Source organism: Ptychodera flava, chromosome 13 (genome assembly GCF_041260155.1).
Source record: "Ptychodera flava strain L36383 chromosome 13, AS_Pfla_20210202, whole genome shotgun sequence".
Taxonomy (NCBI): Eukaryota; Metazoa; Hemichordata; class Enteropneusta; family Ptychoderidae; genus Ptychodera; species Ptychodera flava.
In genome coordinates, this window is record NC_091940.1 from 3016401 (window position 1) to 3036205 (window position 19805).

General features: G+C 36.3%; 1 protein-coding gene across 1 annotated transcript; it reads right to left on the reverse strand.

Annotated features, from left to right (window-relative positions):
* Positions 1-869: 869 nt before the first annotated feature.
* LOC139147103 (ganglioside-induced differentiation-associated protein 1-like) lies at positions 870-13448 on the reverse strand. Its single transcript, XM_070718007.1, has 5 exons — positions 13294-13448; positions 12042-12234; positions 8896-9066; positions 7363-7575; positions 870-1817 (listed from the first exon to the last, which is right to left on the reverse strand). Exons 1-5 carry the CDS (start codon positions 13351-13353, stop codon positions 1501-1503), a joined length of 954 nt encoding a protein of 317 aa, XP_070574108.1. The 5' UTR covers positions 13354-13448; the 3' UTR covers positions 870-1500.
* Positions 13449-19805: the final 6357 nt, after the last annotated feature.

Genomic DNA, 19805 nt, shown 5'->3' on the forward strand with positions numbered 1-19805 from the left:
AATAATATTCACCATTCAACAGAAAGAAATGACCATCACCACAATTGAACTCTGCCTTTCACCAAAAAAACTTTATCTGAGAGACCTCATACTTTTAAGATTTCTGAGTTCTTTTGGTCAATTTTGGGAACTTCTGGGAGTTCAAAGATACCAGTAACACTGAGTTAGTGGTGCATCAGATTGACCTAGAGGTTACACAGTTCTTATCAAGTTTCAATACAGGATAAATTCACTTTGGGACCCTAGACATTTCAGCTAAATCATCTTACTGTACTGTACAAGTCTTGTATCTAGTTCTAGTCATTAATTTCTTGGTCTGGTGAAATTGTGTTGTCAAAGTCTTGAAGAAATGGTACCGTAGTAACTGTACTCCCCTACCATCAACCTTCCTTAACATTTGCTAAAACACTGAAAATTGACATTAGAAAATGCATAATTATCACCGAACTTTCCAATTTGTCAATGATGCATATATTCTCTATGACTGGTTTGATCTTTTTTTTGACTGGTAATGAATGAATTGTTTTGGTCAACAAAGGGGGCAACATACCGGTAGTCACATTTGAAACCCTGCCATTGAATTGTGGTATCTTTAGTTTATTGATGAAGTGATGCACGCACACACACACACTATCAGCAGTATGTGATCATCCGTAGACCCTTTTAAAGGACTGTGGATCAACAGACCCTTTATGGCAATGTCGAGATTGTATATTTGATCTCAGTCACTTCAATCATTTGTATCAAATACATCCTCAGAAAAGTTGGATACCTTTATTATGACCTGCATACAAATCATTACTACACATTTCAACTCAACTTTCAGGCCATTGTGTCTGAACATGTACATGTACACTATAAAGTGTATCTATCCTCAAGGATTTTTAATTGGTAAGTGTATCTATAAAGTACACAGTCATTTTGATTCTGAAATATGAAGTGTAGTGATATGCCTAATTTAAATATGTCCAATCATATGTTGAGCTCAGTGTTGTGTTCACTGAGATACATTCACAGAGAGTGGACCATGGCTCTATCGTACCGGTCATGTGTTGAGCTCTTTGTATCTACTATACTTTACTGTCTGCCATATTTAGCTAGGAATGCCTACTTTCCATTGCAAACAGCTAAACTGTCAGATAATGTTTACAGATTGGAGAGGATATCAACTGTTTCTTCTGAAATAAAACAAGTGCATGAATGGTCTTCAACAGTGCAGGCTTTTGAATTTATTACCATGTCTCCAAACGTGACGTATATAATTGAAAAATGGTGGAAAAGTTTCTAGATCATAATTTTCTTCCAAAACATTTGAATAGTTGTTTTTTGTGGAAAATCAGGGATGAGACATTTCCAAATTTGCTAAATTTCCTTTTGTTTAAATTTTAACGATAAGACTGATCCCTTCATATACAATTGTAACGGAGTCAGATATTTTGTGATGAATTCGGTGTAAATGAAAATAGATCAGACAATTCATAAACTAGACAGAAAAATAAATTAATTTTCTTTCTGCATGTAAAAGAAAGCATACACTATGGCAGTGACAACTACTCCAATACCAACAATGGTAGGTGCCATCTTTTTCATCTTTGATATGATCATTGGTATCATCATTGTGGTAAACATGTTGGGTAAATCAACACAACACTTCAAGAAGGTTTCTCGTTGATGGAGCCGTTCATAGTATGCACTCAAGAGAGGTTTAGATCCATGGAAATGATGTACCAATCCAACAAATTTCACTCTGTTCAGCAATGTGGCCAAGTAGACATCAGCCGCTGTGAATTCCTGATTGAGAAGCCAGTGATCCTCACCTGAAGAGCAAGAACAATTCAAAGGTATGTGTTATTATTATATTATTATTACAAAATGTCTCAGCACATTGTAAATAACAGAATAAAACGTTAAAAAAAGTACAACCATGCATGAAGCTAAAAAGAGAAAAATCAGGTGAGTTTTCAAATTACACATAAAACTGTCAACAGTTTTAGCTGCCTAATTTCCAACGGCAAATCATTCCAGAGTGTGAGCACATAAACAGAAAACACTCTCTGACCACAGGGTGTTGTCTAAATGTCCGTCCCCACGGGTGAGTAGGTGTTTCGTTGTATTGCTAATAAAGATATATTCTACCAACCTTTGGTGTTTTGGTCTTAAACTTAGCACTGCCCTTGACAATCTTGCATTAACGTTTTATCAACATGCTGTATCTATTATCTGATGAGTTTGAGTGCCTAATTGGCCAAAGTAAGCAAGGGTAAATTACTAAGCTGTGGACGCTGTCACCAGATTATCACCGGATTAAATTTGACAAAGTCAACAACGAACGCGCCAGTAAGGTATAACTGAAGAAAGGGCTGAAACTCTCAAAAGCTGTGTCCAGAGGTGGTCCGTAAAACTAGTGGACACTTTATATTCATGTATTCAGAAACAAACAGAATTCATTTGTAAACGAACAGGTCGGAAAGGAGGACCTCCCAGGAATGCGTGGTATGTGTTGAACACACCTTGGTAACGTATCGGAGATGTGTTTTTACTCTTCCTGTTGGCCCGGCAAAAACCACCTTGGTCGACGTGCCTAACACCGCATCGAACTGAATCAGACTTCACGGGTATATTGAAAAATTCCGTGTTAGTCGAGAACAAGAACGGAAAAGACTTTATTAACTCGACGTTCGAGCTCGCCTTCAACTTGTCCAGTTTATCAACTGCGTTCTTGCAATACGTACACTTTTGTATTAGTCTTCTTTTTCAAGTAACAAAAAAGACATGTTTTGCATACGACCGATTGTGTGCTCTGCAGTACGAGCGGTGTTGTGGGTTGGTGACTACGTGCCTGCAGATTTTATACACCGCGATATTTTGCTCTGAATTTTTTCAATTGACCCCATGTGCTTAGTTAAAACACAAAGAAGGAGGTCGAATGTTCTCTCTGCAAATGAAGTAGCATTTCGAACACGAACGATTCGGATATCTTGACCTCAACATTATTAGCTACGCAGCTCGAAAGTTATGCTCGGAAACAGGACGGGAACATTAGTCAAAGCCGGATTTTGCATGGAAAGCATGCAATGTACTGCATACTGCTTATGCTCCCTTGGGTCTGAGACTCCCGCCCTCTCTGCCATAAACGTCATTGAGCTGCCAAGAATATGATAGTGCAGTCGCGTGAATCTGTGTATATTTTGATACATTATTTTATCAATCCTTATACTCAACTACCTAACGCATCAAACAAGGGTCATGTCAGGTTCTTAGGACGTTCTCCAAAAGACATATAATCGATTAGTGTCGCGGACTGATTTTCACCAGGTTTGACGTTTGAGAACTAATAAATAACTGGTCGTCAGTGTGTCTTCGCATATCAAATCGACAAGTGTATTAGTAACTCCGAGGGATCACATCCTTCACTGTAAAGTTGTTTTTATACAAAACACATTTTCGAGAAAGCTGACGTGCAAGGGAAAGACACAGCAACTGAGTCCGACGGAGGCGCAAAAAAGGTGCATTCGCATTTGTGTCCGATCGTGGATAGAGGGACTGTGTCCGATGTACACATCTCTGTTATTCCATTCTATCAGTCGACGAAGCCTACGTCAAATTGTAGTGAACTCCGAGCAAAGTCCCACATAACATGTAAAGGCGAGCCAGTGGCCATATGATGATGGATTGCATAAACTTCGAAGTCGAACATCCTTAACTGTAAAGCTGCGGTTTTTTTATACAAAAAAAATTTCGGGAAAGCGAATGTGCGAGGGAAAGACTGGGAAAGACACCGCGATCGCGCGACTGAGTCCGACAGCGGCGCAAGAAGTGTTTCCCCGACAGTCAGACATATACAGTATGCTATATCATGCATTTCTAAAGCGTGTCCAAACGTTGACATAAAAAGATATGTCCAAAAGGTTTTGATTATATCAGTGTTACGCAGGGTTTCACGCGGGTTCAAAAACTGACATAAAAAGATATGGTGTCCAAAAAAATTCGTTTTATTTAGCTGACTGATTTATCGTCTTTGCTATGGCCTAAACATCCCCGTTTTCGTTCGACAAGACCGTGACATCAATATCTCCCCAACGTATAGATCAACCTGGTTGAGTATTACTATGCTTCCAATGCTTTCATCTCGTCTTGAAACGAATAAGCATAGGCCTATAGGCCTAAAAGGCACGAAAATACTTTTGCCGACTAGTCAGTTTTTATGTAACAAGCGGCGAGTTTCTTCCCCCAAACGATGACCGGCTGTTGTCAAAAACACATAGATTGTCATGTCCGTGTTTATAAACACCGATGAGCTTGACCCTCGATCCAACCTTCCTCGATCCCAAAGCATGTTGGCTAATTTGTTTACCTCTATCGATCATGTGGGCTTAAACTAAACATTTCTAAGGTCAAAGGTTTCTAGTTCCGGCTTCCGGTCTGACGGACCACATCGGGACACTGACTCCACCACTTCGATGAGTGTTCTATTGCTCATAGAAGCAACCGACGAAGGCATAAATTGGCCTGTCCCCGTTTAAACATGTCAGAAAACTGTTGACGTTCGAAAAATTAGGAAATGTTTATTGTAAAGTAGATTTCTGTGAACACAGCTTTTGAGAGTTTCAGCCCTTTCTTCAGTTATACCTTACTGGCGCGTTCGTTGTTGACTTTGTCAAATTTAATCCGGTGATAATCTGGTGACAGCGTCCACAGCTTAGTAATTTACCCTTGCTTACTTTGGCCAATTAGGCACTCAAACTCATCAGATAATAGATACAGCATGTTGATAAAACGTTAACGCAAGATTGTCAAGGGCAGTGCTAAGTTTAAGACCAAAACACCAAAGGTTGGTAGAATTAATATATCTTTATTAGCAATACAACGAAACACCTACCCACCCTGGGGACGGACATTTAGACAACACCCTGTGCTCTGACCGTGTGTCTTGTTGAAATTACAACAAAATGGTGATAAATGTAAATTCTCATTGAACAGGTCTCTTGACAGTACTTATTATTCAACCATTTGAGTGCCGTAATTTTTCCCATCAAAATTATAGTGACACATTTCACCAATTTTTATGAATTTTTTTTCGTAATTCTTTTGAAATTTTGGACCAGGTGGACAGTACTTATTGTAAACTCAAGTTTTTGGTCAAAATTTTTGGGAAAATCAGAACAAAATATTTGGACATGAAAAAATTGTTTGGGTTATTAGCTCCGCTGTCAGCGACGCGGAGCTTATCAAATAGGTTGATTTTCCGTCGTCGTCCGTCATCCGTCGTCCGTCGTCGTCCGTCAACAATTGCCTTCTCCTCTGAAACCGCAAGTCCAATTGCTTTGAAATTTTATATGCAGCTCAATTGGGGTTACTTCACTTCAGTTTGTTCAAATCGTGGTGAAATTTGCATATTTGTATTTTTGGGGCATTTTTTGGTGTTTTTGGTAAAAAAATCTTCTTCTCTGGAACCGCTTGTCCGATTGCTTTGAAATTTGATATGCAGTTTACTTAGGGTGACTTCAGTCAGATTTGTTCAAATCATGGTGAAATTTGCATATTTGTATTTTAAGGCAATTTTTGTCATTTTTGGTAAAAAAAATCTTTAAAAATCTTCTCCTTCAAAACTGCTAGTCAGATAGCTTTGATGTTTGGTACATATGTCCCTAGGGATGATCTATTTCAGATTTGTTCAAATTGTGCAGAAATATGCAAATTTGCATTTTAAGGCAATTTTTGCCATTTTTGGTCAAAAAATGTATTTCTCTAAAAGTACTGGTCTGATAGTTTGAAATTTGGTATACAGGTTTCTATAGAGGAACTAAATAATATATGTGGAATTTCTGATGAAATCTGTATTTTTGTATTTTTGGGGCAATTTTTGCCATTTTTGGTCAAAAAATGTGTATTTCCAAAAGTACTCATCTGATAGCTTTGAAACTTGGTATACAGGTTCCTACAGATAAACTAAATGATATTTATTGAAATTATGATGAAATCTGCAATTTTGTATTTTTGGGGCAATTTTTGCCACTTTTGGTCAAAAAATGTGTATTTCCAAAACTAGTCATCTGATAGCTTTGCAATTTGGTATACAGGTTCCTACAGATCACCTTAATGATCTTTGTGGAAATTATGATGAAATCTGCAATTTTGTAATTTTGGGGCAATTTTTGCCATTTTTGGTCAAAAAATGTGTTTCTCATAAAGTACTGGTCTGATAGCTTTGCAATTTGGTATACAGGTTTCTACAGATGAGCTTAGTAATATATATGGAATTTCTGATGAAATCTGTAATTTTGTATTTTTGGGGCAATTTTTGCCATATTTGGTCAAAAAATGTGTATTTCAAAAACTACTCATCTGATAGCTTTGAAATTTAGTATGCAGGTTTCTATAGATGAACTTAATAAGTATTCATTGAAATTATGATGAAATCTGCAATTTTGAATTTTTGGGTCAATTTTTTCCATTTTGGTTAAAAAATGTGTTTCTCAAAATATACTGTTTTCGTGTCTTGTAAGCCCTTGGGGCTGGGTGAGGCAACCAAGCTGTTTAAGACCACACATGACACTTTAATAAATTGATATATATAGCATAACATAACTGCTCTAACAGCTTTGAAATTTGGTATACAGGTTTCTATAGATGAACTAAATTTGATCTTTTGAAATTATGATGAAATCTGCAAATTTTATTTTTGGGGGCAATTGTTGCCATTCTTGGTCAGAAAATTTTATTCTCCAAAAAATTACTCATGAGATAGTTTTGGTTGACATGTTCTTAGGGATGATCCCATGTGTTAATTCAAAGTATGATGAAATCTTCGATTGTGTATTTTTGCAGTTATTTTAGCTACTTTTTTCTGGCCACTGCATTGAGCTATCAAAGATTTCCACCTTCTTCATCAACATGTGTCAAAAATAGTTATTCTCTACATAAACACAGCGGAGCTATATCGGCCGCTAGGTCGCTTGTATTTTATACAGGTAACAAAAATTGACTTTGGCGCTCAAAGGGTTAACCAGGAAGGCAAATACCAAAGTGTATGATGATGAAATTGCTATTGTACAGAATTTTTCCATAAAATTAAGAGTGAAAATTGATAAAAAATAATGATATACAAATTTGAGTGATCATACCATACAAGGAGGATCTCAAAATGTCATTGCAAATCAAGGTTTTATGTTTATGTGTTCATGTTAATTTTTTTTTATCTTAAATTTTTTCAAAAATTCACAATTGTCAACAGTTGGAAAGTCTTCCACTCCACTCGTTCTATTCACTTCTTACACAAAATCATTTGTACAACATGACAAAAATCACAAAAATCAATTTCCAAACATTGTCTGTCAATTTACCATGGTTTTATGTTCTTACCTGATACAGTTTTTGATTTAGTTTCCTCAAGTTGTTTTTCAATTTCATCAAAGAGTACATCAAGCCTTTTAATTTCACCGACAACTTGATCAAAATCATTGTACCTCTCCCTAAATGATCCAAATCTAGATATCTTCTTTTCATAAACTTCTTTGTATTTTGGATATTTCTGCATCAGAGATTTATAGGTAGCATCTTGGCTCTTCCCGGCTCCTGTAGGAAAAAAAAATTGCAGATGCATTGCTATAGGGTTTTGCCACATGATGAGAAGAGTACAGTAATTGCTGTACTGAATTTAGTGAAAGGTGTGTGGGCATCTTCAAATATGTCATCATTTAAGTGACTGGATTACTTTACTAGTAAGTTTGCTGTGGAATAGCAGAAATCTACTGATTAAAGCTGACAGAAGATATAATGAGATTTTGGTGCAAATATCATCTTTCAGAGCCACAACTATTTTTAAAGTTTGGTGATTTTGGCCCTGTACATGATCTGAATGGATGGAAGGAATCTGTAACAATCATATCAATACTAGCCATTGACACAGTAGTATTTAACAAAATTGTCCTTAGGATAGCTGAGTGATACACAGGGTTAATAGAATCACACACACACCAACAGTTTGAGATTAGAATGTTTCAAAGGAGTTAGGTAATGTTAGACAGAAAATTCGCAATAAATGTGCAACATTCCATCTCAGCTTGTTGGGGTGTGAAATTATCTTTCTAATACATCCCTCAAATATTTGGAAAAATCTGAAGTTATGTTTTAATCATAGAAAACACTATTTCATTATAATTTCCTCTATTCATATCATACCCTTGTAAAAAACATATTCATTCACATCAAATGCCGTGCTAAACGTGTTTATACTGATAAATGTTTTCCTCATCTTTACCTGCAACAGTATTGCATGATCCTTATTTTGCGATGTTTTTGTCATAATAACCACCTTAAATTATGCTTTGGTCAATCACAAAACCTGTTCCATTTACAGTGTGCCGTCTGCCAAATCATCAAATAATACCCACACATCAGGTGCATGGCAGAGACTGACCAGAGAGCATTGGTCAAACAAAAAGATATTTCATTTGCAAACATGAATAGATCTATTGAAACTAGTGTTCTTGTACTCCTAGTGTACCAGGGATGTGGGAAGAGATGTTAGCTACTGTGGCAACTACATTTCAGTAAAGTAAAAAGGTTTGACTTCAAGACAGAGAAATATATATATATATTTATATATAAAATATATATAATATATATATACGGGAAAAATTGATAACAAGTAGAAAGCAGGACTTGGGTGTTTAATACTGAGAGTTTCATTCTACATGTGTTCTCTGTAGCGATCATCAGACGATCAGATCCCTACAGAGGACACATGTAGCGTGAAAGTCTAAGTAATGCCTGAGTCCGGACACACACACACACACACACACACACACACACACACACACACACACACACACACAAGGAAAATAAATAAAATCCCAAGTACATGATACATGTATACATATAAAGAGTAGCAACCTTTCATTAATCTTGAAGTGAAGGCTGGTGCTAATGAATTTTTTGTCAGTTCATTTCTGAACACAATGCTTCCAAATGAAAGTAAATCAATCTTTAAATCCTCAATTTTATCCCTCCATTCCTTGACTTTTTTCCCTTCAGGAGTACTCTCATCTGGCTGCAATCTTCGAGCTGGAAAAGATTCAAATGTATCATTAAATCATTAAACCTCACTTGTATCATCAATGCTTAGGAATATCACATATATCAGTTCAAAAATTTGTGTAGATGACATAGATGCAGAGTAAAGAAAACAAGTGTAGTAAAGAGTGAAATGATGAACTCTGATCTTGTTTTGGATCTTTTGTGTGTTGGGTTTGAAATCAGGGGATCTTAGATCTTTTGAGGAAGAGGCCAATAATGGAATATCATTAAAGACAAAAGATCACACAATTTTTTTGGGTAACCTCACTGCTTTTGCAAAATATATCAACATGCCTGTCAGCTGAAAGTTAATGAGCTAATGCATCGATGCCAACTCTAGAAAAAGCATTGAATCTTGGAATACAGTAATATATGTATTTATATATACATTCTTTCCAAATTCTGACCATCCCCTTACAAAGATCCTAATAATTCATCCTTTACCTTCATGAACCGTAGTAAATTGTAAAATCAGTTATATTAAAAACAAGTCATCGTTGATGACACAGTCCCCACTTGTTAATGGGTACTTTGATTACATGTCCTCAGAGAGGATAGAGTCCTCTTCATTAATTAGGTCTGTGATAAAAATACTTTGATACAGATGGCGCTCAATGGCCAAGAATGAGTTCCATGGTGATGAAAACATAAAACCAATGTAGGTCACCATCCTAAAGTTCATAAAATGAGTACAACTAGGAATTAATCAACAGGATGTTGCAAAACATTTTTGCATACAATTCTAACACTTGACAGATTATCACTGGTACCATATTCATAAAGTTTGATGCAGTATTTACAACACTATGAGATCAACATCTGTATCAACTTCATCACATTTGAGGTTGTATTAATTTGTGGCTATATCACCCTAATTAGGAAAGTTCATTACTTATGCAATTACAAATTAATTAAAATGACACTGATAAATGTCTTTTTCAATGTTAAAGCAATGTGAGCTTAACATCAGTTAACATCTGTATAAAGTTTCATGAATTTGATGCAGTACGTATTTCTTGACATATCAGCCTACTTACGAAACTTCAATAATTGACATGTTACTGCTACATGACGTGAAACAAATTGACGAGCATATGTATGAAAAAGGTCATGTCCTTTTACCAACTTTGAATGATACTGGTGGAAATATGTCTGAGTTATGGCTCTGTACATTTGAAAATTGTAACAAAATCATAGCCATGCAGCGATATTTGATCTTACTGTTTAAAAAATCAACATGTATATGTATGACGTTAGTCAATATACATGTACCAACTTTGAATAAGATCAGTTGAGACTTGCCAGAGTTATGGCTCTCGACATGAAACAACCATAACAAAATTGCTACCATGTGGCCATATTGGACCATCTCGTGAAACCAATTGACATACATATGTATAAATACGGCAATGTCCTTGTACCAACTTTGAATAAATTTGCTTGATACATGTCTGAGTTATGCTTCCGGACATGAAAAAATCGGGAAAAAAATGGCCACACGGCGGCCATATTGGATTTCATCATAAAACAAATCAATGTGCATATGTATGACATAGGTCAATGTCCTTGTACTAAGTTTGAATAAAATCGGTGGATAAAATTACTTGAGACATGCCCAAGTTTTGGCTAAGGACACGAAAAAATTGTAACAAATGGCTGCCATGCAGCCATATTGGATCATATCATGAAAAAATTGACATACATATGTATGACATAGCTTAATGTCCTTGTACCAACTTTGAATAAAATCGGTTGAGATATGCCTGAGAGTATTCTGGCTCTGTACATGAAAAAATTGTAACAGAATGGCCGCAAGGCAGCCATATTGGATTGTATCACAAAACAAATTGACATGCATATGTATGACATTAGTCAATCTCCTTGTACCAACTTTAAATAAAATCGGTTGAAACATGTCTGAGTTATGGCTCTGTACATGAAAAAATCGTAATAAAATGGCTGCCTAGCGGCCATATTTGATCGTATCACACAACAAATTGACATGCATATGTATGACATTAGTCAATCTCCTTGTACAACTTTAAATAAAATCGGTTGAAACATGTCTGAGTTATGGCTCTGTACATGAAAAAATCGTAATAAAATGGCTGCCTAGCGGCCATATTGGATCGTATCACACAACAAATCGACGTACATATGTATGACATAGGTCAATGTCCTGTACCAACTTTGAATAAAATCTGTTGAGATATGCCTTAGTTATGCTCTGTATATGAAAAAATCATAACAAAATGGCCACACAATAGCCATATTGGATCGTATCACAAAACAAATTGACGTGCATATCTAAGACATTGGTCAATGTCCTTGTATCAACTTGAATAAAATCGGTTAAACATGTCCGAGTTATAATGGCTCTGTATATGAAAAAATTGTAATAAAATGGCCGCCTGGCGGCCATATTGGATCGTATCACAAAACGAATTGACATGCATATCTATGACATTGGTCAATGTCTTTGTACCAAGTTTGAATAAAATCGGTTGAAACATGTGTGAGTTATGGCTCTGTACATGAAAAAATCGTAATAAAATGGCCGCCTGGCGGCCATATTGGATCGTATCACAAAACAAATCGACGTGCATCTGTATGACATATGAAGTAATCCTTGTACCAAGTTTGAATGAAATCGCTCCTTGCATCTCTGAGATACATGCGTGAACGGACGGACGCACGCACGGACATGACCAAACCTATAAGTCCCCCCGGACGGTGTCCGTGGGGACTAAAAATTATCTGACATATCACAGTGGTGCCAGTCTTCTTGAGTTTGATGTGGTTATACAAATCCCAAGACAGTTATTCGATCCGTTATGGTTCAGTAAAGTCAGAAAACTCCACCCCAAACTCCACCTATAAAATAGAGTATTGCTCCCTTAGCAGGCAATACAGTCACATTCCTCTGCAAGAAATGTCAAAACCTTTGTTGGTAAAATACCTACACTCTGGAAATTCTTTCTCCAGGTAATCCAGTATTTGGTTTGAGTCAGACACACTATGGTCACCGTGAGTTATTGCAGGAACTTCTCCTTTGATATTGATGTCCAAAAACCATGGTTCCAAATTTTCCCCAAGATGGTGCTGAATTATCCGCTTCTTGAAAACAAGTCCTTTTTCCTCAATTGTCAACAAAGACTGAAAAACAAAGACAATCGTGTTTCAAAGGAATGAAAGGAGATGTCAATAATCACACACTCTTACCAAATCAAGAATAGAAATAAGGGGTCACCATGCAAAGTTGGTACCAGAGAAAAATTACCTAACATTTACCAGTATTTGAAATTCAAAATGGCCACCATCCTTTATGGAAAAAATTCAATTTTAACAAAAGTAAGGTGCTGAAGCCTTTGTTATTCCAAGAGCTTTAAAATGAGCCTAAACCAGCGCTAGATCAGAAAAGTGTTGGAAAAATTTGACAGTTCCAATATCAGTCTGCAAGGATCAATGATGACTATCATTGATAAATCCTTTTTTTCATAGTATTTAGGTGCACTGACGTGAAAAGTAGATGGAAACCCATATTTTTTGGAAGTTGTGATAGATGCATCATTGAGTCATTGAGGTATAAAGAAAGATGCACATAATCACTGGAAACACAAACCCCCATCCCCAATCCCTTCCACCCCCGTATTATTTTAGAACAGCACAAGGATATGGCTGCAATGTAATCTTACGTAATCCCCAGGGAAAACTGCCTGTCGATAATGCTTCGTCCAGACATGGAGGTTTTGTTTTCCTCCATGACATGATACATTATAGCAGTAACCTCGATACAGTGAAGTTTTTTCTCGTTCAAACGAATCCATTTCATATTTCTGCTATTTGACTTAATATATGATGAAATGTGCGTAGTACGGCCTAGGACCTCTCCTTGGTTTTATATAATACGGTATCCGCTACGCTTCTACAGAGACCTATATCCGTGAGATCCACACCACTGGAAACAAGAGATCCAACTTTGCACAACAGTCTGCAGTCCTAAACAGTTCTTGTCACTATCAGGGTGGTTGTGGGGCGGGTTGTAGGCTAGGCTTTATGGACTCCGACTGTTTTATGTGTCTTTTGTTCACCCGTCTGCATGTCGGTCTACATGCACCTGAAATGTGGTTTACTAACGATTACACTCCACAAAGGTGACCGTGTTGCAATGGTGATAATACATTTGTAGGAAGGCCTGACAGCACAGATACTCACCCTTTGCGAATAATAGGAAGGATAGTTATAAAATAACGTGAGTTCTTTCTGTGAATCCATTCTTCTAATACTGGTGTGTTCTCCCTTCAACGGTGTCACTGTCAACACACAATTGTGTTACGTGGATACTGAAGAGATTAAGTGGTCAAAGTTAACACATGTGGACTTCATTTGAATCCGATGTCACGGTGATCGTGCCGTTGTGTAAGCACACAGTAGTCGTCCAAAGTGAAGGTCACACCACGGGGTAAAGTACGAAAGTCTAGTATTTTTTTGATAATATCGATATTTCTAATGAAGACAAACATTTTCCAGCTGCTTTCTCATATTGATGAGGTATATTTGTTAACCTATCGATTTATTTATTTATTTATTTATTTATTTATTTATTTATTTATTTATTTATTTTGAACGAATGTGGTTTGTCCTTCAAGTACACTGCAGAGTGCAGAGTTTCAGGTGATAATTATTCATATTTTCAATGGACAATGAAAACATGAACAATATCTGAGGGTAATATGTCAAATATTTGTCAACTTAAAAATAAAAGTAGGACAAATACACAGACCAACTTTTAACTTTCTTATGCTATTCTTTCTTTGATTCCAACACGCAAAAGGGTTTGCTTGCTGAGGGTGTCACCGATTTACATCCACTTTCTCCGAGAAAATGTAACTTAATGAATGATTTACCATACATAATATTTTATTGACAGTTGCAACAGTCACTCCACAATTAAAAATGTATGATCCCATACTCCTGTAAAAAGGACGTCAACCCTGCCCCCTTCATATAACCGATGGATATAGATTGTGATATTTGCATGGACCAATCGCACTGCTCTTCAATGACGTAGTGCTCCCTCACTGATTATCATGTTTAAAAAGAAAACCTGTATTACATTGAAATTTTAATGGAAAACTTTGAACACTGGGGTTTACAGTGGTTGCCGCGTGTTCATCATTTCTAATCGTGTGAGTAGGAGGAACCGTATCGTACTGGGTGACCGTGAATCGTGACAGCAACCAAGCCTATATTTGTGAACAGAACTTTCAGATGCAAGTAAAAATTGAGAAGAATGAGGTAGGAAGAATAAGTTATTATTTGCAGAGCGTTAGAATCAAGTAGGAAAAATAAATTCATGCCGACTAGAAGATATTACAAAGACAACATCTTTCCAGCGGCCGGCCACTTGCAAATTAATGACTAGGACAAAATGAGCAGGCATGAACTATAGTTCATTGAAAGAGGGAACCGTGTAAAACCCTACATTGTCAACGTGAGTACACGATAATGATAATTCTGATATTGTTTTAGGTATTATTAACCAGTAACGACAGAATTTGTCACTTGACTTGATAAGCAAACCGTATTTCCTAAACTATTGAAGTGGATTTTGCACTTGATTAATTAGATAAAATTCATTAATCTAAGCTTTTAGTGATGTTTATATTATTTAGACTATTCTTGTCATTGACCGTGCAAACAAGATAAAGCACTACTGCAGAGAAGTTCACCTCTGTGTTACAAACTTTTCGAGTTGTTGAATGGATTCACTCCCAGAAAACCATGTGCATCTGGTTATTCGTAGTTGCCAGCTCAAGTAATTTCAACAAAATTTGGAATATTCTTCGACTTGTTAATTTTTGTAGCATCTATTTTACCGATAAGTTTGACAAAATGAACAAATTTCTTCGGCATTGAATATTTTTGGTAAATATTTACAAGAGGTAGCTTCCATCTTATGCTGAAGCACGTTAGATAAAATGGCTGCAGGATTTTTGACTTGACAGAATGACCTTCAAACCGATCGATGAGAGCAAAGATTTTTATCTTTCAGACACATCAATCAGGCTTCATTGACGGCTCGTCATACACAGAAACACAATCGAATACGAAAAGATGCGACAACTTCAAAGAAAAATTAAGTTTAATATCAATTAGTTGACAAAAATAACTTAAAAATATAAATATTAAATTGAATTGCATAGAAAGTTGAGTGATTGTTAATAAGACTTAAGTATTTGTATCATTTGATTGAAGACCTGGAATATCGACCTGAAAGAAAAGCGACAATTTTATCAAAAAACATTTCGATAAATGGAATAGTTGACAAAATGATTCAAGTTTTTGAAGTTGCTCCTCGAAATTGCAATTGATACTACAAAGTTATTAAGAATGATAAATTGCATAATGTTAGAACAAATTGCAAAAGGTCTCCGTGTAATCTGAAAATCCGATAGTCCAATTACAGAGATGACATCAAGTTGCGTACACCAATGGTACCATTTACCTTTACTCTTTGACCTGGTTCTGCTGGCCACCGGACCAATGCTAACAGAATCACCAACGTCACCTGTAAAACACCGACAAAATTACATCCAATATACGACACTCGTGATTACATTGGATATTTAAACGATAAAAACGATAACTTATCATGACGAAGGAATATTTAACACATTTCCTGTTTGAAAGACCCTGAATATGATGTACAAACCTAGTATTCGTAGCTACTTTAATGCAATGTATTTTTAAAGGAACCCCATGCAAGCATCCATTAGTTCGTATTTGATACTGATTTTGGCAACATAGACTAGATTTAAAATCTTACCTTGACCGCAACTTTCAGATTTCTTTGCTTTTCTTTTATCGTTATTCGCAGCCGTAGTCGACTGTTTCTCTAACCATGTCTTGAAAAAGATATATTTATATATAAGAAAATTTATACCATATGAATGCTACTTTAACATGTTACTTTGAATGTACTTGCACAGAACGTAATATATATCCTCTGTTTTACTACTTCCCTTGTTTCAATATCGATAACTGTCAGGTCGAACGTCATCCAATATATGCGGAATTAAAGTGATTAATTCAATGCAGACGATCATGGACAATTTACTGTACACTATTGGCTGACTAATATCTTCGCAATAAAAAAAACTGTTATGGCTTGTAGAAGTATAAATGCGCCTGTTTTTACCTCGTTTATTCCAGGCTCTTCAGGTCCAGAATAGGCAACTGTAGCTAGAATTTGACAAATCGAGATAAAAAGTGAGTGATTCTGGCCAATTTGATTTCAATGAGCGTTATTATTCGTTTGCGATACGAAACCTCCAATCATACTAGGCCCTAAAACTTAAAACAAAACACAAAATAATATTTATACTTAATAAAAATTGCTATTCAGACTGTCAGAGGAGTAAGCTTATTGAATACGACGTTTTAAATTGTGTTTAATTGCTGTTGACCGTGACGATGACACCTCAAACAATGGAAGGTCTTTCAAATTCAAGTTTAAATCAGCAAGGATATTCGCTTTTTATCAGAACGGCGCATTGACGACCTATTAATATGATGTTGCATTATATCAACCTGTTAATCCACGTATATATGCACATCAGACTATGATATATGTACTCTGAAAATTTTAGATTTCACAACTTTGAAAGATCTCTCAAGTTACAATCTGCCGGAATGAAATGAGAGCTGCATTAGGTTGTAGTGGAATACTTACCGGCTATGAACAAGCAGATGTTGAACACGCAACACGCTATATTTGTCATACGTTTCTGTTTGGAAACAAATCAATGTATTTATTTATTACACGAAAACGTATGCAAAGAATGATAGAACTAGTCGCTCGCCGATAATTAAAGTGATATTATACATCTACTATGTCCTTTTTGAGAATGACATGCAGATGTTTAAGAGGAATGCGCGTATACGAACAATCAAGCAAGATCTGGTAGATATAAAAGTCGCTGTTGCCTGATCATGCTTACTAAGAATTTTAGGTTTTAACTTCCCAAATGCGTATTGTATCATAATTGTAAAACCTAAGACCGAAGCCCTGCGAAGATGTAACTATTAGAGAGTATCCGAATACGTGCGGTTGTGCGTTTTCATTTATCGAAGTTATTTAGTAAAAGTCGCATTTGGTTTGACGCTGATAACTTGCTATAATTCCATATAAATATAGGAAAATACCTGATCAGTACTGTAATTGACGTCATTCGCCACTTCACAACCAAAGCAAAATGTGATGCTGAGGAAAAACATTGCAAGAATGAGGATTTTCGTAGACGAAGCCATGATTTGCGGCATGTGTATTGAGATTCGGCAGATAAGTAAACAACAGGTCACCTAGCAACGTTCCTAAGTATTTTCGAAAGTTCTTTATTGCGTCACTGGTAGTCTCTCATCGCCATTGGTAGAACGGCGATTCCACGACGTAAGTCCGAACGCAAATTTGATTTGTCGTCAATTTGCAATAATTGGAAAGATGGAGAAGAAAAGGTTTCTCATTGTTACATGATTATTTTTCATTTTCCCTCGCCCATCAGAAATACTGTGACGCGTTCTCAGAAATGCATCTAATGTGTTCTCTTATTGACAAACAACGGCGATAGAACTGGATCATGATTGCGCGATTGCGTATTCTGGCCTGTAAGCTTAGCTTTGGGTTTGATGATGATGATGATGATGTTGTTGTTGTTGATGATGATGATGATGGTTGTTGTTGTTGTTGTTGTTGTTGTTGTTGTTGTTGTTGTTGTTTTTGTTTTGTTACAACATGTGTACTCCTCACAGCCTGCGATCTTGATATCTCGACGGATGAGAGAAACTTTTTCTCATGCTATGCGAGATTAGCCTAGTTGCGAATTTAATGAGGAAATTAACAAAATTAATATATATCTTGGATAGGCCTACCAATATTATCGACAAACACAACTTGTTCATTAAGATGTCATAATATTACACAAAAATAAACTGTAGGCTTGCTTGCTGACACGTCGTTGCCGTGTCCTACTGAAATCATTGAAGTGTCGGATCGGTGACACAATTGGACATTAGGCCTAGGCCTAAATACCTAACAGAAAAGGACGGTATAAATCGTTCTTCTCCCGAATAAAAATGACTCGATGTGCTCTGACACTGTAGCCTCCGTACGCCCAGGAGATCACGTGTTTGGGGGTGGGGGTGGATATACACACATTTCTGTGTGCTTTTGTGCACCTGGGTTAGTTTACACCGTGGTCAATAGAGTTGGTCTCGATTTTCAGGTTTATAGCTGCAGGCGCACGACATTGGGAAACGCTGCCTAAAATTCGGACAAGTTTGTCGTTGTATGTGGGATGTTGCAGCTTGTAGTCTGAGCCATATTCATACAAATAAGTGTGACTTCTAGTAGCCATTGAAACACTAGCAGGTTTTATTTTCGTCATTTATGAGGAAAACGCGGACAATATTTATTTATTTATGCATATTAATGAGAGAAAATGACGTCATTTGCTATTTGAATGGCTTGAAAATCACATGGCTAGGGTCCTAAACGGTTATAAACTACATTAATTACAATTTCATATATGCAATTCAAGTTACGCATGGCTATGTCGTCTGGTTGATTGATTATACTATAGAAACTGCACTCTACGTGTTGACACCCCCGCTTTTTGAATTGGTTTTCCCTTAAAAAGAGACCAAACACTTTCTTCGCTCAAAATGGCTTTTACCGACTCGTCGTGGAGAAATTTTGCAATTTTGACCGTTGCGCGCAGAGTGGCGATTTGATTTGATTTGATTTGATTTGATTTATTTAGCACTTAAAAAAATAACCATACAATACAAACAAGAAAAAAGACGAAGACAAAAGTGCTGGGATAACACAGAAAAGTTAAAAACTTATTTCCACTGTGGTCCCACGAAAAATAAAATCACAAGCAAATCGGCACGACAACAATTAATAAAAAACAAAATCATTTTGCTCACGTTGATTCATTGCTTCATAAAAATACTCCCTTAACTTTCTTTTAAACAGAGAATTTGAAGTAATACTCTGTATATTTCTTGGAACTTTGTTCCATTCAACACTAGTTTGGCCACTTTTTTTATTATTTCTCCCATTGAAGTCCCATACGAAAGAATTGACATATTGACAGACTTTCTATTGATATTCTGCTTCAAGAGGAACAGCTTTCAATCAATATGAAGTCGTATTTTAAGAGAAAACGACGAAAATGTCGAAATATTTTTGAAAAATACAGCCTTATCTGTCGTCGGAGAGGGCGCTTGTCTCAGCCCTGTAAAGTAAGGTACAAGTCGTTAATTTCTTGAAAGGGCGAATACGAGTAAGACACCTTTTCTCCTTCGAAGAGTTAATAATGACAATCGACACGCTCTTCTCGACTTTGTGTTCTTGTTACTATGCAACAAGAATGATAGCATTCAATCAATATGAAATCGTATTTTGCCTGAAAATGAAAGAAATTCCAAAATACTCCACAAATTATTAATAATAATAAGTTCACGCTCAGGGCGCCTGCCTCAACCCTTCGTGGTGTATTGACTTGTATTCGGGTTTTATCACAGTTGACAACCAAATTTTCCATCGTACATATTTACATTTGTTCACAACATCAGTTTGAAATGGCGCGGCTGACATTTTTCCCGATGACTCATTGACTGGGATATTTGCTGGTGTAATCTTATATTTCATCATAAGCTTT